This window comes from Chanodichthys erythropterus, chromosome 19 (genome assembly GCF_024489055.1).
Source record: "Chanodichthys erythropterus isolate Z2021 chromosome 19, ASM2448905v1, whole genome shotgun sequence".
Classification (NCBI taxonomy): domain Eukaryota; kingdom Metazoa; phylum Chordata; class Actinopteri; order Cypriniformes; family Xenocyprididae; genus Chanodichthys; species Chanodichthys erythropterus.
In genome coordinates, this window is record NC_090239.1 from 32,606,359 (window position 1) to 32,627,653 (window position 21,295).

Sequence of the window (21,295 nt, forward strand, 5' to 3'; positions counted from 1 at the left end):
TGCTAAATCTACCCGATTTATTTATGTCAACAGAAAAATATACCGGGATAACCGGGCTTCTTGAGATTCTCCTGCTTCAGAGAGCTCATGGTTAATGATATGCTAAAGCCTGCCAGCATGTTGACATGATTGGTTTCAAGGTAGTTTGTGACATCACAGACACCAGTGATTTCAAACCGCAGGTTTGAGACACTTTTTTTTCACTGACTTATGAATTTGCACATGATATGTCTTAAAGCATATTAAAAACACCACATAGACATATAAACAACATTTAAAAACTTTCACCACAGGGGGACTTTAAACTATGATTTAAAGGGATTTAAGTGAATAAACAAACAAAAAGAGAACAGTAAAAGAAGATTTTTGTAATCAAATTGAACTGTTTGCAAATATTATTTTTATTTCAAAATTGGCATAAAAAAACGGTTAATGTACGCATGATATGCGTGAAAACGTTTCTTCAGTGTTCACATTCAGTTATGAATTGCATGAATGTAAATAATTCATCCTGTATTTTCCATCTCAAAATGGTGAAATTGTGAAATATGACAAAACATCACAGGATATTACTGTGTTTTTCTTTACTTTTTTTTTTTTCACATTTCATTGTCTTACCCCACACTATTTCACTGTTAAAGCGTCATGCTGGAATTTATGTTTGGTATCTGTGAACAGTGCAGCCTGGCTTTTTGTTTATCCAGCCCTGTATATATGTATACAAACCTGTGTATACAAAAAAGTGTTTTCCTTGTCTGTTCTGACATCTACATTTCTGCTTCTCAAAACCCCTTGAAACCACATGAACAATAGTTTCATAGTAGGGAACAGATGGCTGAGCTTTGCACCACACATACACTGGAGGCCTAGTCCTCAATTATTCATGAAAATGAGGGTTAAATGTTCTTTGATGTTTATTCACCTTGACAAGCAAACCACTAGTTCACAGCGGTGACAAACCTGTCAGCCTTTCTTCTGCAAATCTGCAGTGTCAACACGAGCACCCACCTTTGTGTTCTTTTCTCTGTCACTCCAAAAACCAGCAATCACTGGAGTCACCCTCACAGCTTTTGCTAATATCTCCAACATGCCTTAGCTGATGGTCAGTCTCAGTAAAGTGTGACAAATCTCTTCCTGTATGGACCTGTCAAATAGTGTGGCTGTCATTCACTGATCAGGAAGTGGTTGTTCGAACAGTAAGGACAGGTGCTATGTTTTATACATCAACTGGAATGATGACTGACACCTAGCAGCTTGTAACACTAAGCAGATGTCATACTTGGATGAGAAATGGCCATGAAAGTTTAATTTGAATCCGGTGGGTCATGGACAGACGAGACTTTCTGATGCACAGTCAGCAGTCAGTGTGCCTGGAGTGAGAATGCATCATTGTCTTACAGCCCTTGAAATGCTTGAGTTAAAGCTATTCTTAATTAATAAATCTCAATTAAATTTTTAATAATTATAATGAATAAAAAAAAGGTTGAAAAAAGTTGACAAGGTCGTGAGAACTACAAGGTGCTTATTCTAAAGAAAACTGAATATTGTTATATATATATATATATATATATATATATATATATATATATATATATATATATATATATATATATATATATATATATATACACACACACACATATCAATTTTAAAATTTTAACTTGTTAAATTAATTTGTACATTTTACATTGTACAAGAGATTTTAATAAGAGATGTAATCAGGGTCCTCATGCTGAAATCAAGCTTAATTTTTTGGGTTTTTTTTTTGGATATATATACACTGCCCTCCAAAAGTTTGGAAACACGCCTGGCAAAGTGTGGTTTTGGATGATATCATTTTTTGGTGCAAATACATTAAAGTAACTTGACATTATCATTGAAGACCAGCAATGATAATTTTCATTTTGATTACATAATAATGGCAATATATACATGTCAAAGTCAGACATGCCCCTTTGCCAGCTGATATGCCTGGTTACTGGTTTAAACTTGGTCCAGATTTGTAAAAGATTTTTGGGTCAGCACACCTTAATAGCTTCAACAATTGATTGGCAATTAAGTTTAAAATAAAATGAAACAATTAGAACCCAGTTTAGCTCAGATAACTGCTAATGGAGGATATTTTGATGAATCGAAAATTTACGTTTTTTTCTATGTATAAACTGTGTGTGTAATGAAATATGTTTTTGTAGTTTGTGTTGTCTTTTATGAGTGCAAAATTATCACAGATTAAAAAGGATTCATGCCAATATTGTCCAAAACCCCACTTTTCTAGGGCGTTTCCAAACTTTTGGAGGGCAGTGTAACTAGCTACTTTCTTGCTCCATGTCTTGTATCCATGATAGTGATGCACCAAAATTTCAGAACTGAATAGTTTAGGCTGAAAAGTTTTCGAAGGCCAAAATCATTGACTCAAATGGCAGGACTTAATTAGTGATTCTCCAATAGGATGTATTAACTGTGTCAGTGTCAATTACTTCACACAAACATGGTTAAGCGACAAAAGTGTCAGATGTGTGGATGCTAGGGCTGGGTTGACAATAGATTACTCATTTTTTAATGGAACTTAATTTTGATGAACAGAGACATTTTTTCTACCATTCAATAATTGCCATAAGATTTGAGCTTTGTTACTTTTTATATGAAACAAAGTCTGAGCTTTCAACTTCTTTCAATTTTATAATGAAATTAAAAAAATATTTTTTTTTATACTTTTTAATGTGGTATTACAAATCATTGTTGCCGCCTCAGTTCAAGCGGCCACATGGAGCGCACGTGAACAGATCATCCTCTATCTCTTCTTTATTACTAGTTATAGCACAAAGTAAACATGAATGAACATCATAAGATATGTTGAAAGAAACATGACAACTCACTGAAATGTATCATGTCTCATGTATACGCTTAGTGTTTCAACCTTGGAAAGATGTCAATAAAACTAAAAGCTTGTAAACAATATGTCACATAAGGTTACATTTACCACAGGAAACCTATTTGATGTCCATAGCTCACTAGAAAAATTAACTCTAAAGAGGAGCATGCATGCTAAATGTATGCACAATATTACATGTTCATTATATTTTTACTTAAACTGTTGCCTTCATTATTTAATGTATGTTTGAATAATTCTGTCATGAAAACAAGTTTAACACAGTGAAACAGTTTAAATTTTTATTTCAACAATGAATTGGAGTAGAAACAATGTAATTAAAAAGTTGATATAAACTGCTTATATGCAGTGTAAATGTTTATATGCAACTCAGTTTTTATTTGCTGATTTAAAGTGTTTATTAAATAAATATGATTAGATAATTGATTATTGAATAGATATAATTTTCAATTTCAACTTTAATTTCAGTGTTTCATTTAAACATTTATTTTGATGCATCAATTGTAATAGATCCACTGAAGAGAAGTCTTGAAGAACCCATGTGCAGTTTATTTAATTTCAAAATACGAACAGAAATACAATATGGCTCGGCTCAAAACAAGAACATTACACTCACCAACAATGGTTACACTGAAAATACTTGACAAAGAACAAGGCAAACATGAGGGCTCAAATGCACAAGGACTAATGACAAAACAACACACACCTGTGAACATAATCAAGACAATTAACCAATGACAACATAACACATGAGACTAGGAACGCACATGACCTGATCACATGAGGACAAGGGAATCACATGACAAAGGGGAGCACATGGCAAAACAGGAACATAACAATGAGACATGAATAAAACATGAAAGATGAACATGAAACAAAACTAAAACTATATGTGACATCAATAGTAGTATTATATTTTTGGTTGTTTTGATTCCAGGTGTCCAATCTGTACCTTTATGACAGCGTGTTGATGTTGGCCAACGCATTCTATCGGAAATTAGAAGACCGGAAGTGGCACAGCATGGCCAGCCTCAACTGCATCAGAAAGTCAACCAAGCCCTGGAACGGAGGCTGGTCTATGCTGGAGACGATCCAAAAGGTACAATGCGTTTGATATCAAGAATTTTTCAGAGATTTTTCAGAGTTTTGCTGCTTTGTCACACTGTTGGGGGGATGTCACATCCAGCATGCAAAACTAAAAGTGGCAAGATAGCGAGTATTTGAATAAAAGCAACTGTGACAAGATGATAGTTTCCATTGCTTTACATCAAGTCCCAGACATATGGCTTTTTGAAATTCAAATTGCTTTCATCTAGGTTGTTTCCTGACGTCCCCTCTCACTGCTGCAATCACATTTCTCTTGAACACAAGCACAGCGGTCAAGCTGAGATAACTGGTGGTTGTCCTCACATAGAACTCTCTTAAGGGCCACTGAAAGCTGCACAGTAGCTGGTGTGGTGGCCGCAGCAGCTCATGTCTCATCTTACGAGTTCATGTCTCTGAGCTGTCAGGGGCAGCAAGTGGTCTAGTGTGTGTTCCTCAATTTCACGCCTTTTTAACTTTATATGAACCACAAAGAACTGCAAGAAACCTCTAATCGGCCCTGAGAGGGACACGCCATGGATAGATATGTCTCTGAACCTTCCTATACACCATTCATGGTGATGCTTTTCAAGCATTGAGTGACCCACACCACTTTAAATGGGTTAGTCCATCAAAGAATTCTTTTCAAGAAAAATTTACTTCCAATAACTATAAAAGGGGGCTAGTAAACGTATATAAGTGTTTATGACAGTTTCATTTACATGTTATTTATATATAATACTGTTATAGTTTGGTATATTTTGAATTTGAATTTTGAATTATCTTGATCCAATAACATGAACGATCCTTCTAAATTTTGGAAATTAACAAAATCTCTTGTAGGGTCAAATAAATCTACTGATCTTCCAAAAGTTTTAAAAGTGGACCAAAGATTAATTACAGACCAGGTTAATATTGTTAATGTTTAATAATCATTTTATGATAACAGATACCAGTAATTCGTTGGTCATTGGTGAACGGGGAATTGATGAGCCAACAAACTATAGTGAATAAGATGTATTTTCCTTTACCCCTATATTGCCCACCCAAATTCATAAGCTACTCTCAAATTTAGACTGTAAGAAATCAGGTGGGTCTGACAAAATTGAACCAGTTTTTTTTTTTTTTAAATGTCTGCAGATCTTATTGCTGAACCTATTGCATCAATTTTTATTCTGAGTCTATCCATTAATGTAATTCCGACATCTTGGAAATCAGCTATTGTTATGCCATTATTAAAAGGAGGAAACTACCAGTTTTAGCAAAAGTTTTTGACCACTGCTCCGTCTATCCTTACTATTGATGACATAAAGAGTAACAACTTACAAGTATCTAGGAATATGGATAGACGTGAAGTCCTCCAACCTTTCCTTTGGAGCGAGAAAAAAAATTACAGCATACAGTACTTTTTTTTTTTTTTTTTTTTTTTTTTTTTTACCCATTTTAGACTATGGTGATATTATTTATATGCTGTAGGTGTACTGTAGTTTACTGTAGGTGTATCTACATTTAGCTTTTAAATAGCCTATTTCAGTGAGTGTAAAATTTCAAGTTTGGTGAACTCTGACCTGCGAATTTGTATGATCCGTGGCCAATTGGAGATCAATATGTCACAAGGTTACCTCTGGCTGGATTTAAAGATCATAAATTTTAAAGCTGCAAGTTAGCAATGTTAGAAAGAAGAGTAGATAGTATATTTAGATTTTTCTAGTGCTTATTAATTTGTGAATTAATGGTATTACTGCCAAATTACAAACTGACACTTGGTCAGGACCCCCTTTTGTCATTTTTTTAATGTGCAGGGTACTTTTATTTGTTTGCCTTATGCGTCAGAACTAGACGCATTTAATTCTTTGCATTTTCAAAGTATAAATTATTTTTTATAAGTATTTATACTTTCATAGATATTTTGTAGCACCTAATCCACACCTTAATCTACCCACTTCTCAACAATATAAAACACATAACAGGCAAACAGAAGTAAAGTCACAGGTATTTACTGACCAAAGCTGACAAAAAAAAGTATAAAAGTATTTAAGTAAAAAACTTGTTGCATTCCAAGTCTTATGAGGCCATATGATATCTTTATGAATAACAGAGTGAAAATGATCCTGCGCCATGAACGCATGAAGTCTCATTCATAAGATACAGTACACCCAAAATTAGAAAGACGCAATCAGTCATGAGACACATGAGAGCCAATCAAAGCTGACGTGACACTTTTTTTCTGGCAGCAGTTTTTGAATTTGTGCACAATAACCTTGTACGTTAAAAAGTGATGCTGAGGGGTCCTGATCCAGTGTCAATTTGTGACGAATTGGGAGTGAGAATGTGTTGCATTTAATTGTTATACAACAATTTAACAGGATTAACAAGAGTTACACATTCACAACAGAGTTTTGCTTTTTGTAATTAGTATTTATATTCAGTATACAAACCTGATTCCAAAAAAGTTGGGACACTGTACAAATTGTAAATAAAAAAGGAATGCAATAATTTATAAATCTCAAACTTATATTTTATTCACAATAGAATATAAATAACATATCAAATGTTGAAAGTGAGACATTTTGAAATGTCATGCCAAATATTGGCTCATTTTGGATTTCATGAGAGCTACACATTCCAAAAAAGTTGGGACAGGTAGCAATGAAGCCTAGTTCAGACTGCACGATTTTAGCCCCGATTTTGGCTTGCCGACAGGTTTTGAGAAATCGCTGACAAATGGCCGAAATCCCAGGCAAATCGGTGCTCATTCACGTGAGTGACAATCACGCAGTGTGAATGAGCAAAGACGCAATCTGAGAGAATCGCCGATGAGTCGCCGACACCCGTGAGATATTTGGCATGCTACATATCTGGACCTGTCGGCGATTCAAAATCCTGCAGTGTGAAAAGTGTTCTGACTAAAAACTACATCGGCGATGACCGACAGCCAATGAGAGAGCAACATACAGAGCAGCGGGTAGTTCGGGGAGGAGTTATAGACAACAATATCAGCAAGCATGGCTTCGTTCACATAAACATTACAATTCTATCAAACAAAAACAAATTACAAACATTTGCTTGACCATCCGCAACAGCAGCACATTGAAAAGTTATGTATTTACCTCCAACTCTCATTGCAGAAGACACAATCCACAGTCTCCCCAACCATTTCCTCCTCCATATTCTTCTTTTCTTTTTCTTGTTTTCGCTGCAAATCAGGGCACAGGCAATTGGTATTGCAAGCTTCTTGCGGGCTACCGTTTTTAATAATAATAATAATAATAACTCCGGTCTTGCATGCATGATATCGTGTTGTTTCCTTGTCACATCTCGCGTGTGAAACGTTGGTTGTGAAACGATTCTTCCTATTGTAAAGTCATGCAGTGTGAAACCTTCTATCGCCGGTCCATCATGCAGTATGAACACAGCAGCGACTGAATGCTTGGCCAAGATAGTCATGCAGTGTGAAAAGAACAGTGACCCGACTACTTTGAAAATCGTGCTGTCTGGACTCGGCTTAAGAGGCCAGAAAAATTTAATGTACATATAAGGAACAGCTGGAGGACCAATTTGCAACTTATTAGGTCAATTGGCAACATGATTGGGTATAAAAAGAGCCTCTCAGAGTGGCAGTGTCTCTCAGAAGTCAAGATGGGCAGAGGATCACCAATTCTCCCAATGCTGCAGCGGAAAATAGCGGAACAATATCAGAAAGGAGTTCTCAGAGAAAAATTGCAAAGAGTTTGAAGTTATCATCATCTACAGTGCATAATATCATCCAAAGATTCAGAGAATCTGGAACAATCTCTGTGCGTAAGGGTCAAGGCCGGAAAACCATACTGGATGCCCGTGATCTTTGGGCCCTTAGACGGCACTGCATCACATACAGGAATGTTACTGTAATGGAAATCACAACATGGGCTCAGGAATACTTCCAGAAAACTATTTGTCAGTTAACACAATCCACCGTGCCATTCGCCGTTGCCGGCTAAAACTCTATAGGTCAAAAAAGAAGCCATATCTAAACATGAAAACATTCTCTGGGCCAAGGCTAATTTAAAATGGACTGTGGCAAAGTGGAAAACTGTTCTGTGGTCAGAAGAATCAAAATTTGAAGTTCTTTTTGGAAAACTAGGACGCCATGTCATCCAGACTAAAGAGGACAAGGACAACCCAAGTTGTAATCAGCGCTCAGTTCAGAAGCCTGCATCTCTGATGGTATGGGGTTGCATGAGTGCGTGTGGCATGGGCAGCTTACACATCTGGAAAGGCACCATCAATGCTGAAAGGTATATCCAAGTTCTAGAACAACATATGCTCCCATCCAGACGTCGTCTCTTTCAGGGAAGACCTTGCATTTTCCAACATGACAATGCCAGACCACATACTGCATCAATTACAACATCATGGCTGCATAGAAGAAGGATCCGGGTACTGAAATGGCTAGCCTGCAGTCCAGATCTTTCACCCATGGAAAACATTTGGCGCATCATAAAGAGGAAGATGTGACAAAGAAGACCTAAGACAATTGAGCAACTAGAAGCCTGTATTAGACAAGAATGGGACAGCATTCCTATTCCTGAACTTGAGCAACTTGTCTCCGCAGTCCCCAGACGTTTGCAGACTGTTACAAAAGGAAGAGGGGATGCCACACAGTGGTAAACATGGCCTTGTCCCAACTTTTTTGAGATGTGTTGATGGATATTTACCAGGATAGTTCACCCTAAAATGAAAATACTGTCATTAATTACTCACCCTCATGTTGTTCTAAACCTATACGAGTTTTGCTCATCTTTGGAACACAAATGAAGATCTTTTTGATGAAATCTGAGCGCTTTCTGTCCTACCATAGACCGCTACATAACTACCACTCTGACACTTCAAAATGTTCATTAATAGATTGTAAAACTAATCCATATGAATTGAGTGGTTCAGTCCGAATTTTCTGAAGAGACTTGTTAGCTTTATATAATGAACAGATTTAATTTAGGCTTTTATTCACATATAAATATTGATCAGAAAACATAAGCAGAAGCTCAACTGAACCTGCTTGATGCGTGAGAACAAACCTCTTGCTTAAGCTCAAACGTGCTGCATAACACACAAGAACGAACCTCATTGTTTTTTTTCACACGTTAAGCAAACATGCTTGAGCTTCCGTTTACCACAACTGATGTTTGAGATGATTAATATTTAAATGTGACTATAAGTCTAAATTCAATCTGTTCATCATATAAAGAAAATTTGGACTAAACCACTCAATTCATATGGATTAGTTTTATGATCTCTTTATGAACTTTTTGAAGCATCGAAATGGTAGTTGCGTAGCTGTCTATGGAGGGAAAAAGATCTTAATTTGTGTTCCGAAGATGGATGAAAAGGTTTGAAACGACATGAGGGTGGGTAATTAATGACAGAATTTTCATTTTTGGGTGAACTAACCATTTAACAAATTGATTGGATTTAATTGGAAAATGACTTTTTTCCCCATCTTACTTATCAGTGGGCCATGAATGTTGTCTAGTTAAATTTAATCAGTTTTAAAAACCTATCTCAAGATATATACTGTCTATTAGATGTTGTTCTGTGTATGCACCTCACACTTTTGCACATCCTCTCACTCAACAGCAGCTGAATGCTCACATAAAATGAACTGTTGATATGCATGCAGTACTGGTCTGATTGGGCAAAGGGGCAGTAACGCTAACTGAGCCAAACCTATCTCCCACTGGCCCCAGACCATAAGGCCATTCCTATTGTCAAGCCCAAGAAAGTTTAAAGGTTTGAAATTGCAATTGGTAAAGTCCAATATATAAAAGGGTACAGCACATTGCACTTTGATCTAGATCAGTTCTTTTTTACTGTGTCGCTTTATTGTTCATTGATTCAGACAGTCTTGTTCCCACAGGGTCGTATAACTGGTCTCACAGGAATTATGGACTTCATGGACAATGGATCAAATTCCCACGTTCAGTTTGAGATTTTGGGAACCAGCTTCAGCGAGACGTTTGGAAAAGACATAAAGCGAGTGAGTTATATTGCCTGGGCTTTCATTTCTAGTACCTGGTGTAAAAGCTGTCTTTTGACATGATTTCTGATTATTTTTTCATTACCAGTAACCTTAGGTAAAATGAAAACTGAAATCAATTTGCCTGCAATCTGTCAATGATGAACATGGAGGGTGAGCAATCTGCTTTTCTGAAAGACTAGCCATTGAGAACAACAAGACTTAATGCCATCCTCACCTTGTTGTCAAATGTCTTAGAGGCACGAGCAAACGGCAGTGATGAGTGAAGCTTATAGGCCTGATAGGCCAGGCCAAACATGTTGTAATATGAACTTTATGACTATTTGCACTACCTATTGTGCATGTCATAAAGTGTTCCCTACACACAGTCCATTCAATTCCATGTCTACCACTAGATGGTTTATTCATCCCACAGTTGGATATTCTAATTAGCTTTTGCTGTGCTTGTTCTTAGAACAATCACACGTAATTTTCATTGTAGACTTGCTTTCCACTTTTCTCTTCATAGCTGTATTTGCTGATTTTTGTGCTCTGTTTTTGCAGCTATAAACTGTTTGGGTCCATCCATCATTTAAAAGAAAGAGTAATATAAATTACAGGAGAGGAAACAGTCTGCTGGTAATGAAGATTTAATCACCCTGCATCCCAACCTGAATTATGAACCCACTGTATCACATTATAGCCATTAGGATCCACAGTACCACAGCCATTTACTCCCTGCCCGCACACACACCGGCTCCCCCTCATACAAAGCACATTTATTAGCTATAATGAAAGGAAAGGACAGCTAATGGTACGTCAAGTGTACTCAGTCCTGTTGTTGTTCATTATTAGAGCTCCAGCTTTAGTCTTCTAAGCAGTGCCGCCCAAGAAGAGATTAATGTAGCCAACTGCAACTTCCACCCTGCTATGGAGACAAACAGCGAGACGTGCTGTTAATTTGACATATGTCATGGTTTGAAAGCAGAAGCAAATACATTTCCTGGCTAATCGAGAAATCCTTTGGAGGTTAAAGAAGGCTGGAAAGTTTCAAGTGATTTCTTCAGTGGTGACTGTCTTATCTTTTAGTCAAGTGTTTAAGTCTCTCTGTCTCTCTTAAATGGCTTTTATCTGACTGCTTCTATATAGTAGCTCTGTATGAAAATCTAGTGAGCTGCCTACCAAGACATACCAACATTTTGTGCCGCACTCCCATTTATACACTGGACTCGACGTGTCTTGTTGTCATGTCAAACGGAAAAAAAAAGAACCCATTGTAATAAAGGATGTTGTCTTCACTGGAGCAACAACAGTAGATGTTGTTAACTCTGTTTCTAATGTACTTTTGCATACTTCCGACAGCAGTACAAACGGATGAGGGAAGAATTATCATTGAGGTGATCTTGAACATTCCCTTTGACACACCTGGAATAGATAAGCTGTTGCAGTGTATTGTGGGTGTAAGACTTTTCCAAATTGTACCTCATTTTGGCAGTGTCACATCTGACCCTTCACAGATGAGGAAATTCCTCAATGAACTGCAACAAGCTCAGAGAATTAATATCCATCAAGATGGATGAAACGAGATATGTAGATTATAAATACAGGGAGACTGAAACTTTTAGAACTCTAGTGTTTTTTGTGCTATTTATCATGGATTTACAACCGAAGTGAGTTTGAGGATGTTATACCTCAGAATTCAGCTGTATGTAGACAATGCACAGCATGACAGCTCACTGCTTTAAAACAGAGCTGTTATTTTTCTTTGATTCTTCCCATGCACCACACCATTACGTGCAACTATATCCTCATTTACTTTTCCATATTCTTTCTATTGTAATTAGCCAGTTTTTTTTTCTTCTTCTTCTTCTTTTTCTGGCAGCATCTAAATTTTAGAGTAATTGAGATCTCATTTCATAATGTAACTTTCAGCAGTCTTTGTTACTATACTACTTTGGAATCAGTGGCTGATTGGAGACAAAGAAATCAGACAATGTGATAGAACATTGCAGAGCGATTACTAAAATTGCTAAAATTGGTCAAAAGAGTGTCAAAATGGTTATAATGTGATTGTGGAGGTCTAAAATAATAGCCCTGCATCAATAGTTAAAAATAATAATGCAAAGATTTTTTTTTTTTTTTTAAACATAACATATTTCACTGACATTTGAGAATTCTAAAATATGTGTCCCCCTTGCAAAGAAAAAACTAAAACCTGTACTGTGGTGATATCACCTAATTCCACTGTACTTATATACCATGTAAGTGAACTATTAATAGCTATTAATGAGCGTATTAATTTTATAAAGCTACTGACGTTACTATATCTCAAAATCCACAGTAATACCATAGTGCTTCTTCATTAATGTCCCTGTAAAGGCAACACATTTAAGCTCTGTTTTCTGAGTTCACTTACTAGTTGTTTACTGCTCCTTATTAAGCAGTTTTTACTAGAAACAGATAGATATGTGCAAAATAACAGATTACTGAGATCTGTTGGGACTACTGATGTGGAAGCTAACATTATCAAGAAATCCACTCACTTTGCAAAACATAAAAAAATAAAATAAAATAAATAAAAACATGCCTTGAGAGTGCACTCTTTCACTGTGTGATATAGCCTAGTAGTTAGGATGCCCTTAAAAAGTTTGAGTTTTTGTCTTATATATGATACAGTTTTTCCTGAAAATCAGCACATTTGCAAATGTGATATTGAGTTTATAAGACCGGTCAATAAACAAGTTCATATTGTAAGTTATATTTTTGCTCTGTTTTTTCCCTATTTTGCCAACAAAAATAGTTTCAAGCAAAGACGCATCAAAACAGTTGTGTGTCTCCAGGCAGCACACAGAGGTGTTTAGTTCCTGAATTCATCAGCTGTTTTAACAAGTCAATTTAATGAATGACTCAAAGGTTTTTTTTGTTTCAGCCAAGCACAGTTATCATTTTCACATCCTGCACCACGTTGTTTAAATAGCAAATGCATTTGCACCCATTTGTGCGCCCATGTATGTGCTCGTCTGAAAATGAGGTGTGTTCAGGTGCATTGTTGGCGCATTGCTAAATTTTGAGGCAACTGAAATAGACTATGCCATTGACCAACTGAAACCTGGTCTAAAGTCAATGGCATAATATTTTTTTTTTAATTATTATTATTATTTTATTTATTTTTTTGTTATTTAAAGAGCGCGTTAGTAATATGTGCATGCACACTCTGCTTATTACACACACAAAAGGGCATGCAGAAGCACACAAACATGCCAAATATTAAAAATAAAAGGATTTCAATGTAAAAGATTATTATTGTGTGCATAAAGATAAAAATTCTTTAGTGGAATCCGGCTCGTCCCATAGATGGTCCGTTTCCTCACTAGAAAAGCGTTCAGTTTTTCTGCTTGCAAATTCGGCCATGTAACTCTGATTGGTTTATTGCACGTTACGCCCAAAACACACCCATTACTCATTAAGAAAATAGGGACAACCCTTTTAGACATTTTTCCTATTGTTAAACTAGCAAAAGTGGATTCAGACACGCCCCTAGTGCACTTGCACCATGCGCTCTAGATCATGCGTTTAGATCGTTAAAATAGGGCCCAAAGACTCACTTATTAAGGCAGTAACTTGCTTCCACCTACTGAAGGTTTTAATTTCATATTTAAAGTATCATTTCATTAATAATAATAATTTCAATGTTGTAAATGTTTTAAGACATTAATCTCCATAGCATTATTTATGAAATTGTAATTGCAGTGAAAATGCATCTAAATGCTGCTTTAAATGCTTCTGTGACATTCTGTCGCCTTCGATAATGAACGCAATATTGCGTAGCTTATCAGTGAACTACGGCTCTGTTTATTAAATGGCGCTCCATTTGAAAGCAGGTGATGGCGATTTAGCAGTAATCAGGGAACCGGCTTTACTGACGAAATGCACGTGACAATTGCATGCAATATATCGCCCAGCCCTACTGTGACACTTCAGCAGTGCAAATGGATTTTGTTTGTACTGATTTTATTTAATTGCTAACAGTCTATAGCGTCTTATTGTTCTAATTTAATTTATTGGTTTCATGTAAGAATCTGACAAAAGATGATGCATACATCTAATAAGCATATAAAAAAGATAAAATGCCCTTTGAATTCAGTTAAAAGCTGCAAATGAAAAAGTTAATTTTTGCCACTGTACGGAAAGTATTCAGACCCCCTTAAATTGTTCACTCTTTGTTATATTGCAGCCATTTGCTAAAATCATTTAAGTTATTTTTTTTTTCTGCATTAATGTACACACAGCACCCTATATTGACAGAAAAACACAGAATTGTTGACATTTTTGCAGATTTATTAAAAAAGAAAAACTGAAATATCACATGGTCCTAAGTATTCAGACCCTTTGCTGTGACACTCATATATTTCACTCAGGTGCTGTCCATTTCTTCTGATCATCCTTGAGATGGTTCTACACCTTCATTTGAGTCCAGCTGTGTTTGATTATACTGATAGGACTTGATTAGGAAAGCCACACACCTGTCTATATAAGACCTTACAGCTCACAGTGCATGTCAGAGCAAATGAGCATCATGAGGTCAAAGGAACTGCCTGAAGAGCTCAGAGACAGAATTGTGGCAAGGCATAGATCTAGCCAAGGTTACAAAAAAATTTCTGCTGCACTTAAGGTTCCTAAGAGCACAGTGGCCTCCATAATCCTTAAATGGAAGACGTTTGGGACGATCAGAACCCTTCCTAGAGCTGGCCGTACGGCCAAACTGAGCTATCGTGGGAGAAGAGCCTTGATGAGAGAGGTTAAGAAGAACCCAAAGATCACTGTGGCTGAGCTCCAGAGATGCAGTCGGGAGATGGGAGAAAGTTGTAGAAAGTCAACCATCATTGCAGCCCTCCACCAGTCGGGGCTTTATGGCAGAGTTATATTGCAGCCATTTTAGCAAATGGCTGTAATATAACAAAGAGTGAAAAATTTAAGGGGGTCTGAATACTTTCTGTACCCACTGTATCTCACAGAAAATGAAGAATATAAAACTTGTCAGCTGTTCACAACAGGCCTGAACTGAACCAGTCAAGATACAGTACCAGCACAAAAAACACACTGAGCAAAATATCCTCTAATTATTTTTATCGACAAAATCCCAGAAAATATTGAGCTTTTTCTTTTGTCAATATCGCACAGCTCTAGCTAATCACAAAATAGCAAATCCCAGATAAGCTTCTGAAGCTCTGGCTTGATCCCAGTCACATATCAGGCCAGGCTTTGCCACCAAACAAAAGTGTAGCTTACATCTGCTCTTGCTATTGAATTAACATGCTATTAGATGTCTGGTACCATGAATACAGCAGACAAAAACACAGATGGTCCTGATGCTGAGTGAAATGTCATTCAGCATCATGGAAGAAGATGTGGGATGTAGTGACTTCACTTGAACTAACTATTAGTATTTCATAAACATGAGAGATTTTTAAAATTCTTAAATATGCTGTGTAAATATGACTATGAATTTCCTGTTTTAATCCTAAAGCAATATACAGTGACAGTGGGGATGAACATTGCTCTGCTTCTGCAGCCTTTGTGCTAAAATTTGATTACTTGTTTTAGCTTTGAATGGCAACCGTAAAGCACAACACTGACTGAGCACATTAAAATGACAAGAAAAAAGGCCTGTCCCACTACCTGTCTTAGTATAGTCATAGTCTGTCTTAGTCATAGTCTAGAATTTTAAATTCTCGTTTTATACAAAACAGACTGGCAAAAACGGATGTCCACACAGTCCTGTTTGCTTTTACCCGGTCATTTATTATTTAAAAACCTTTATCCCAAAGTCATCGAGGTCTCAGCAAAGAGATAAATGCTTGTCTAGTTTGGGGTCAAGACTGATAAGACATCAAATAGAAGATGAAGGATATGCTTTTGTTTGTTCGTTGAGTCTCTTGAGCCCCTGGATAAGACGACCATCTATCAAGTCTTCAATTTCATTTGTCATTCGAGAGAAAACTTTTGCAGAAAGCAGAAAAAAAACTGACAGTATTTGATGAATTGGTGGCCTCCTCATCCTTGTCTGTGCTCTTTCAGATCATCACTCTAAGCAGAGCTACAAACACAGACAGGGTGAAGCATCTTCAGACACTTGTGTTTAACATTGCTGTCTACTGGAAGCACCCAAGTATTTTCAGTCATATGTTGGGTAAAGCTCATATGCTGGGAAAAGGCTCAATGACTCATTTGCTATAAAGCCAATTGAGCTTTGCCAGACAATGATTGAAGTGGTGTTGCTGTGTCCGTGTTTGGATAGCGCCACAGTGTTTACGCTTTTCAGGGAAATCAACATATGAATGACTTATATTTATCTCTGCACATTAAGGGGTATGAGCAAGTATTTTCACATTGAAATAATTACATTCAGCTTTAAAAAACACTATGACAACAAATATAGGGCTTTTTCGGCTTTTTAAACCTTAGTGCTTTGTGCGTTTCATTTAAACCTTATGCACGAGTTCCGCCAGTACTGGGCACTCGTGCATAAGGTTTAAATGAAACGCACTAAGCCCTTGATCATTTAGAATTCACTATGGAGAGGATTTATTATTTAAACCCCTTTTGTACTTATGAATTTGTTTTATGCAACATTCTATATGCTTATAAATGATTGGAGAAAATATAGCTATAAAATCCTATAGGTATATGAGCTGTTGAAAAAAAATATTATTACACAAATGAAAAATATCAATAGTATAAACTTTGACTATGAATATAGCTACAAATATTATGCGATTAAATCTCAACATAATGAATTTATTATACACTATTATGCGATTAATTCCCAAAATGATCAATATATCATACACTACAGTTAAGCGTGATCTGCTGTGACATCACAATCAAGTTGAATTGTGGGATATAGAGCTGCTTGAAGCGTACATCAGAGTAGACACATTTCTTCAGACGAGAGTCTGTCCATATAAACTTCCCTACATAGATCCCTGGAAATATCATTTTTTTAATCTGATAAATTAATCTTCATCCAGCTGTTCCTGTTTAGTTCCCTCATTTACTATGTGTATTTATACTCCCTGTTCTGTTCAGTTCTTGGTCGGTTATTGTTTGTGTGAACGTGGTTATCGTCGTCTGAGTGTGCTACTTGAGTAAAGACATTGTTATTTTAGTTCCTTCGTCGTGCCCCTTTATCAACCTCCCACCGTGACAGAATAACTGACCACTCAAGAACAAGAAGGATAAAACAGATGGACTCATTTGCGATGCGTCCTTCTTTTCCTCCCAGAGAACAGGAAATACTTGGCCTTGGAATGGCAGCCTCTCCCTCATAGCCAGCGAGCCCGAGGCGCCCACTGAGGTTGTTACAGAACCAGAATCGGATGAGATCAAGGCCCTGGAGTCAACACATGTGGATCAGTCCATTGCAGAGCCAGGAGCGGACCTAGACCTGGGGTGCGTTTCCCAAAACGAACTATGGTTGCAAGTGCCGTCATTACCAATAGAGTTCAATGGCACTTATGATCATAGTTGGCTAACGATGCTTTCAGGAAACGCACCCCTGATCGATCTGTGGTCCGCGGATCCAGTTCCCACCAAAGTCCCCTCCCTTGAATCCTTGTCTTCTTCGCCAGTCCCGTCCGGATATTTGGATGCTCCTGTCCTGTCTGGACATCTTCTGCCTGTATCCCGGCCTGACTTCCTAATCCCTCCACTGTCACTGGTCATGGCCAGTCCCCTGGATCCATCGGCATTACTGGTATTGTCCTCGGATCTGCCGCTAGCTCCGTGTGGCTCATCCTCTCCACCAGCTTGGCTTGAAGCAGAGACCCCTGCTTCACCTCGGGCCTCCAGGCCCATGTCTCCACCTCGGCCTGTCAGTCCGTCACCATCGCCTCGGCTCACTACACCCTCATCGCCTTCGTGGCCCGTCTTCCCAGAAACCCCACTGGGCTCCCTCATCACTCCTCCCTTCCTCCGATCTCCCCGTCATCCTCGCCTGGGTTATCCAAGTCCCCATCGCCGCCTCAGTCCCGCGAGCCAGCAGCTCAGCGCCAGGCCTCTGGAACTTTGATGTTGACAAGGTCCGTCACCCTCTCCTTTCCGCCGGTTCCTCCTCTCACCAATTGGTGCCAGGGTTCCATCCGGCCCCTCTGTCGGGACTCTGCTCTGGATCCTCCCACCATCAGCACCACCATGGTACCTGTGCCTATCTATCCCAGGCTCCTATCCGTCATCTAATAGCATCCGTAGGACTGTTTGTGTACATGCTGTAATGAACAAATACCTTATGGCTAAGGATGCCAAGTTTTGGCTAAAAGAAACATGCTTTTAAAAATGAGAATTCTGAGTCCCAGAGGTAAGTGATGGCACAGTTATGCAGCTATTAGAAGCATTTTGTAATTTGATCTAGTGCCTCCACCTGGAACCAGACCAGGATGGTCCTTGTCCTCATGGACAAGTAATGAAGAGAAAATGCTGTGCTTCCTTAAGGAATATGCTTTCTACATTATACATGCATACAAATGTTTATTTCCCAAATTCTGAGTATGTTCTATAGCATATTATTATCCACTCCACTTACTTATGCTTTGACTGGGTTTAGATTTTTTTTTTTTTTTTTTTTTTTAGGAATTCAATTTTACATGAAAATGGACCCACTTTTCACCACCCAATCAGTTCCTGATGGATCTTTGTTTGTTTGTTTGTTTGTTTGTTTGTTTGTTTGTTTGTTTGTTTGTTTGTTTGTTTGTTTGTTTGAATATCCTGTAAATATGTTTTATGATAAATACTCACTGCACTGGCCAAAAAAAAAAAAAGATTGAAGATTGATGGAAATAATGTTGACCTCTATCTGTTTTGCTTTTCTTTGTTCTGCAGTTGGCTACATGGGATTCTGTCCATGGCCTCAATGGAAGTCTCAAGGAAAGTCGTATTGAGAATGGCATGCAGGGGGTTACTGTGAAAGTAGTGACGTTGTTGGTAATACTTACTTTTATCATTTTAACTTTTTAAATATTTGTGTTTATGGGTGTTGATGTATAAATAATTAAATGATTCATTAAGTTTGCTCACAAATTATTTTGGCTAATATGATCAAGCCTACAACCACAAATAAAAGTGTAGTTCTTTCGGTTATGTTTAAAACTTCCATAATATGTTTTATTTTATCTTTTTAAAATATTATATAACTGTTTTTTTATGGTGGCCCAGTAGTGCACAACACAACACAATTTAAAAAGCAAACATAACACAACGAAATTGAGCCACAACACAACAGAATCGAGCCACAACGGAAATGCTCCCGACCACTAGGGGGCTCTCAGAGCTTGGTAAAGTTAGTTTTCCTTGCCAATGTCTTTAGAGTCAGCAGTGATATCAATACCACGATTAGCTTTAACAGCATGTATCCACTGTATATCGGCATTAAAAAATTAATAATTCAAAATCACCTACCTTCATATTTATACCTGTGAATGACTTGATGCGCTTCCAAAGCGCATGATGAAGGGAACGCCTGTCAATTCCACTAAGTGGTTAAAACGTATAATTTGTATTTTTTAAAATTACTTTCAACATTTAAAAACAGACATGTTCAAATTCCAAAGCTTGTTTTAGGTTTCTTTTGGTAAGACTGACTTACTACAGGTGACATTTTGACAGTACAAACAGGGAGGTATAATTTCACCTGTAGTAAGTCAGTCTTACCAATAGGAAACTACTTCAAGCTTTGGAACATGGAAAAAACCTTTAAGTGAATTACAGTTTAAAAAAAAAAAAAAAAAAAGTGTAGTGTACATAAAAGGAGGTATTGGCACAAAGTCAGTTTGGTCACTACTACAACCATTGGGGGAAAAGAAATTTGGTGAATTACAGTGATTTTTTATTTTTTTTATTTATTTATTTATTTTTTTTCCTGAAAATAATTGTTTATTGTACGTACATGAAGTAATATTAATATTAAGCTATTGTGCACATTGTTGATTTTGAATTAATATTTCATGTAGAGAAACAATGTTTACATACTTAAAACTAATCATGGTATTGATATCTTTGTAAGACTGTCGACTCTATAGAACACTGGCAAGGAAATTTAACTTTACCCAGGTCTGAGAGCCCCCTAGTGGTCGGGAGCATTTCCGTTGTGTTGTGGCTTGATTTCATTGCGTTGTGACTTTATTTTGTTGTGTTGTGGCTTGTTTCCGTTGTGTTGTGGCTTGATTTAATTGTGTTGTGGCTCTATTTCATTGTGTTGTGAACTTATGTTTACTTTTTTTAATTTCATTGTGTTGTGCAGTACTGGGCCACCGTAGGTTTTTCCATTCTTGTTGATTGTCAGTAGAAATTCTGCATTGTAATAATATATTTGTTATTTGGCTATAATATACGTCACAGGCATAGCTGGGGTATGCATTATGCTTCTAATGTGCTTATTCCTTATGATCTAATTGTAATCATTCTGTCAGGCCAGCAAGCTTCTACTACAGAAAGGTTCTCCAGGGAGCCATAGAAAGTCTTGAAGCAAGTTTTACCAGCCATTTGAAATTTGTCTGTACTTTTTGGTAATCAATATTCCTTTTCAAAGGAGGATCCATTTGTGATGGTGGCAGAGAACATCCTCGGACAGCCCAAAAGATATAAAGGGTTCTCAATTGATGTCCTGGATGCCTTGGCCAAGATCCTAGGATTCAAGTACGATATCTACCAGGTGTCAGACAGCAAATATGGTTCTCAGCTGAGCAATGGCTCGTGGAATGGAATGATTGGCGAACTCATAAACAAGGCAAGTACTCTAAACATAGTTTTTACATGTCTAAAGCCATTAAAAATTACTCAACTAATGATGTAATTGTCTACTATTTGCTGAAATTATCCTGCTGAAAAGGTCACCAGCATACAGTATATTATATTTTGTATGCTGGTGTGTTGATTTGGTCTGGGGATGGTAGTGAGTACCTGAGAAGTTATAGCAATAAATTGAAGAAAACATAATTGTGTGACTTGAACTTTTAATTCTGATTGGTTGCTGTGGCATTTTGTCCAGTATCAGTAGGTTATTGTTGAGGCATGAACTGTACAGTGCAATTTTAAAACCATTCAGCACTTCAGCAGAATTAGAAGTTGCATACAGCTAGATGGAACTAAACTGAATTAAACAGGATGCTGGGGTCTCAAGATATGTTTGACAAGAAAACCGCATTACGCTTACAGAGAGAAATGCCGAAAAAATAGCGAGAGGTGAAGAAGTGGTCAAAGATGTTTGCCTGTATATCAACCAGCAATTAAAAAAGCTGGCCCACATCTTGTATACAGTAGGTCATGTTGAAGAC

The 21,295-nt window shown here is 37.3% G+C and overlaps 1 protein-coding gene across 1 annotated transcript in view; it reads left to right on the forward strand.

Annotated features, from left to right (window-relative positions):
* Positions 1-21,295, forward strand: part of grid1b (glutamate receptor, ionotropic, delta 1b) — a 486,415-nt gene that overhangs the window by 430,862 nt on the left and 34,258 nt on the right. The window contains exons 7-10 of the mRNA XM_067369520.1: positions 3,828-3,989; positions 9,870-9,989; positions 18,846-18,947; positions 20,551-20,748. Coding sequence (XP_067225621.1) covers positions 3,828-3,989; positions 9,870-9,989; positions 18,846-18,947; positions 20,551-20,748 — 582 coding nt within the window. The remainder of the gene's footprint in view (positions 1-3,827; positions 3,990-9,869; positions 9,990-18,845; positions 18,948-20,550; positions 20,749-21,295) is intronic.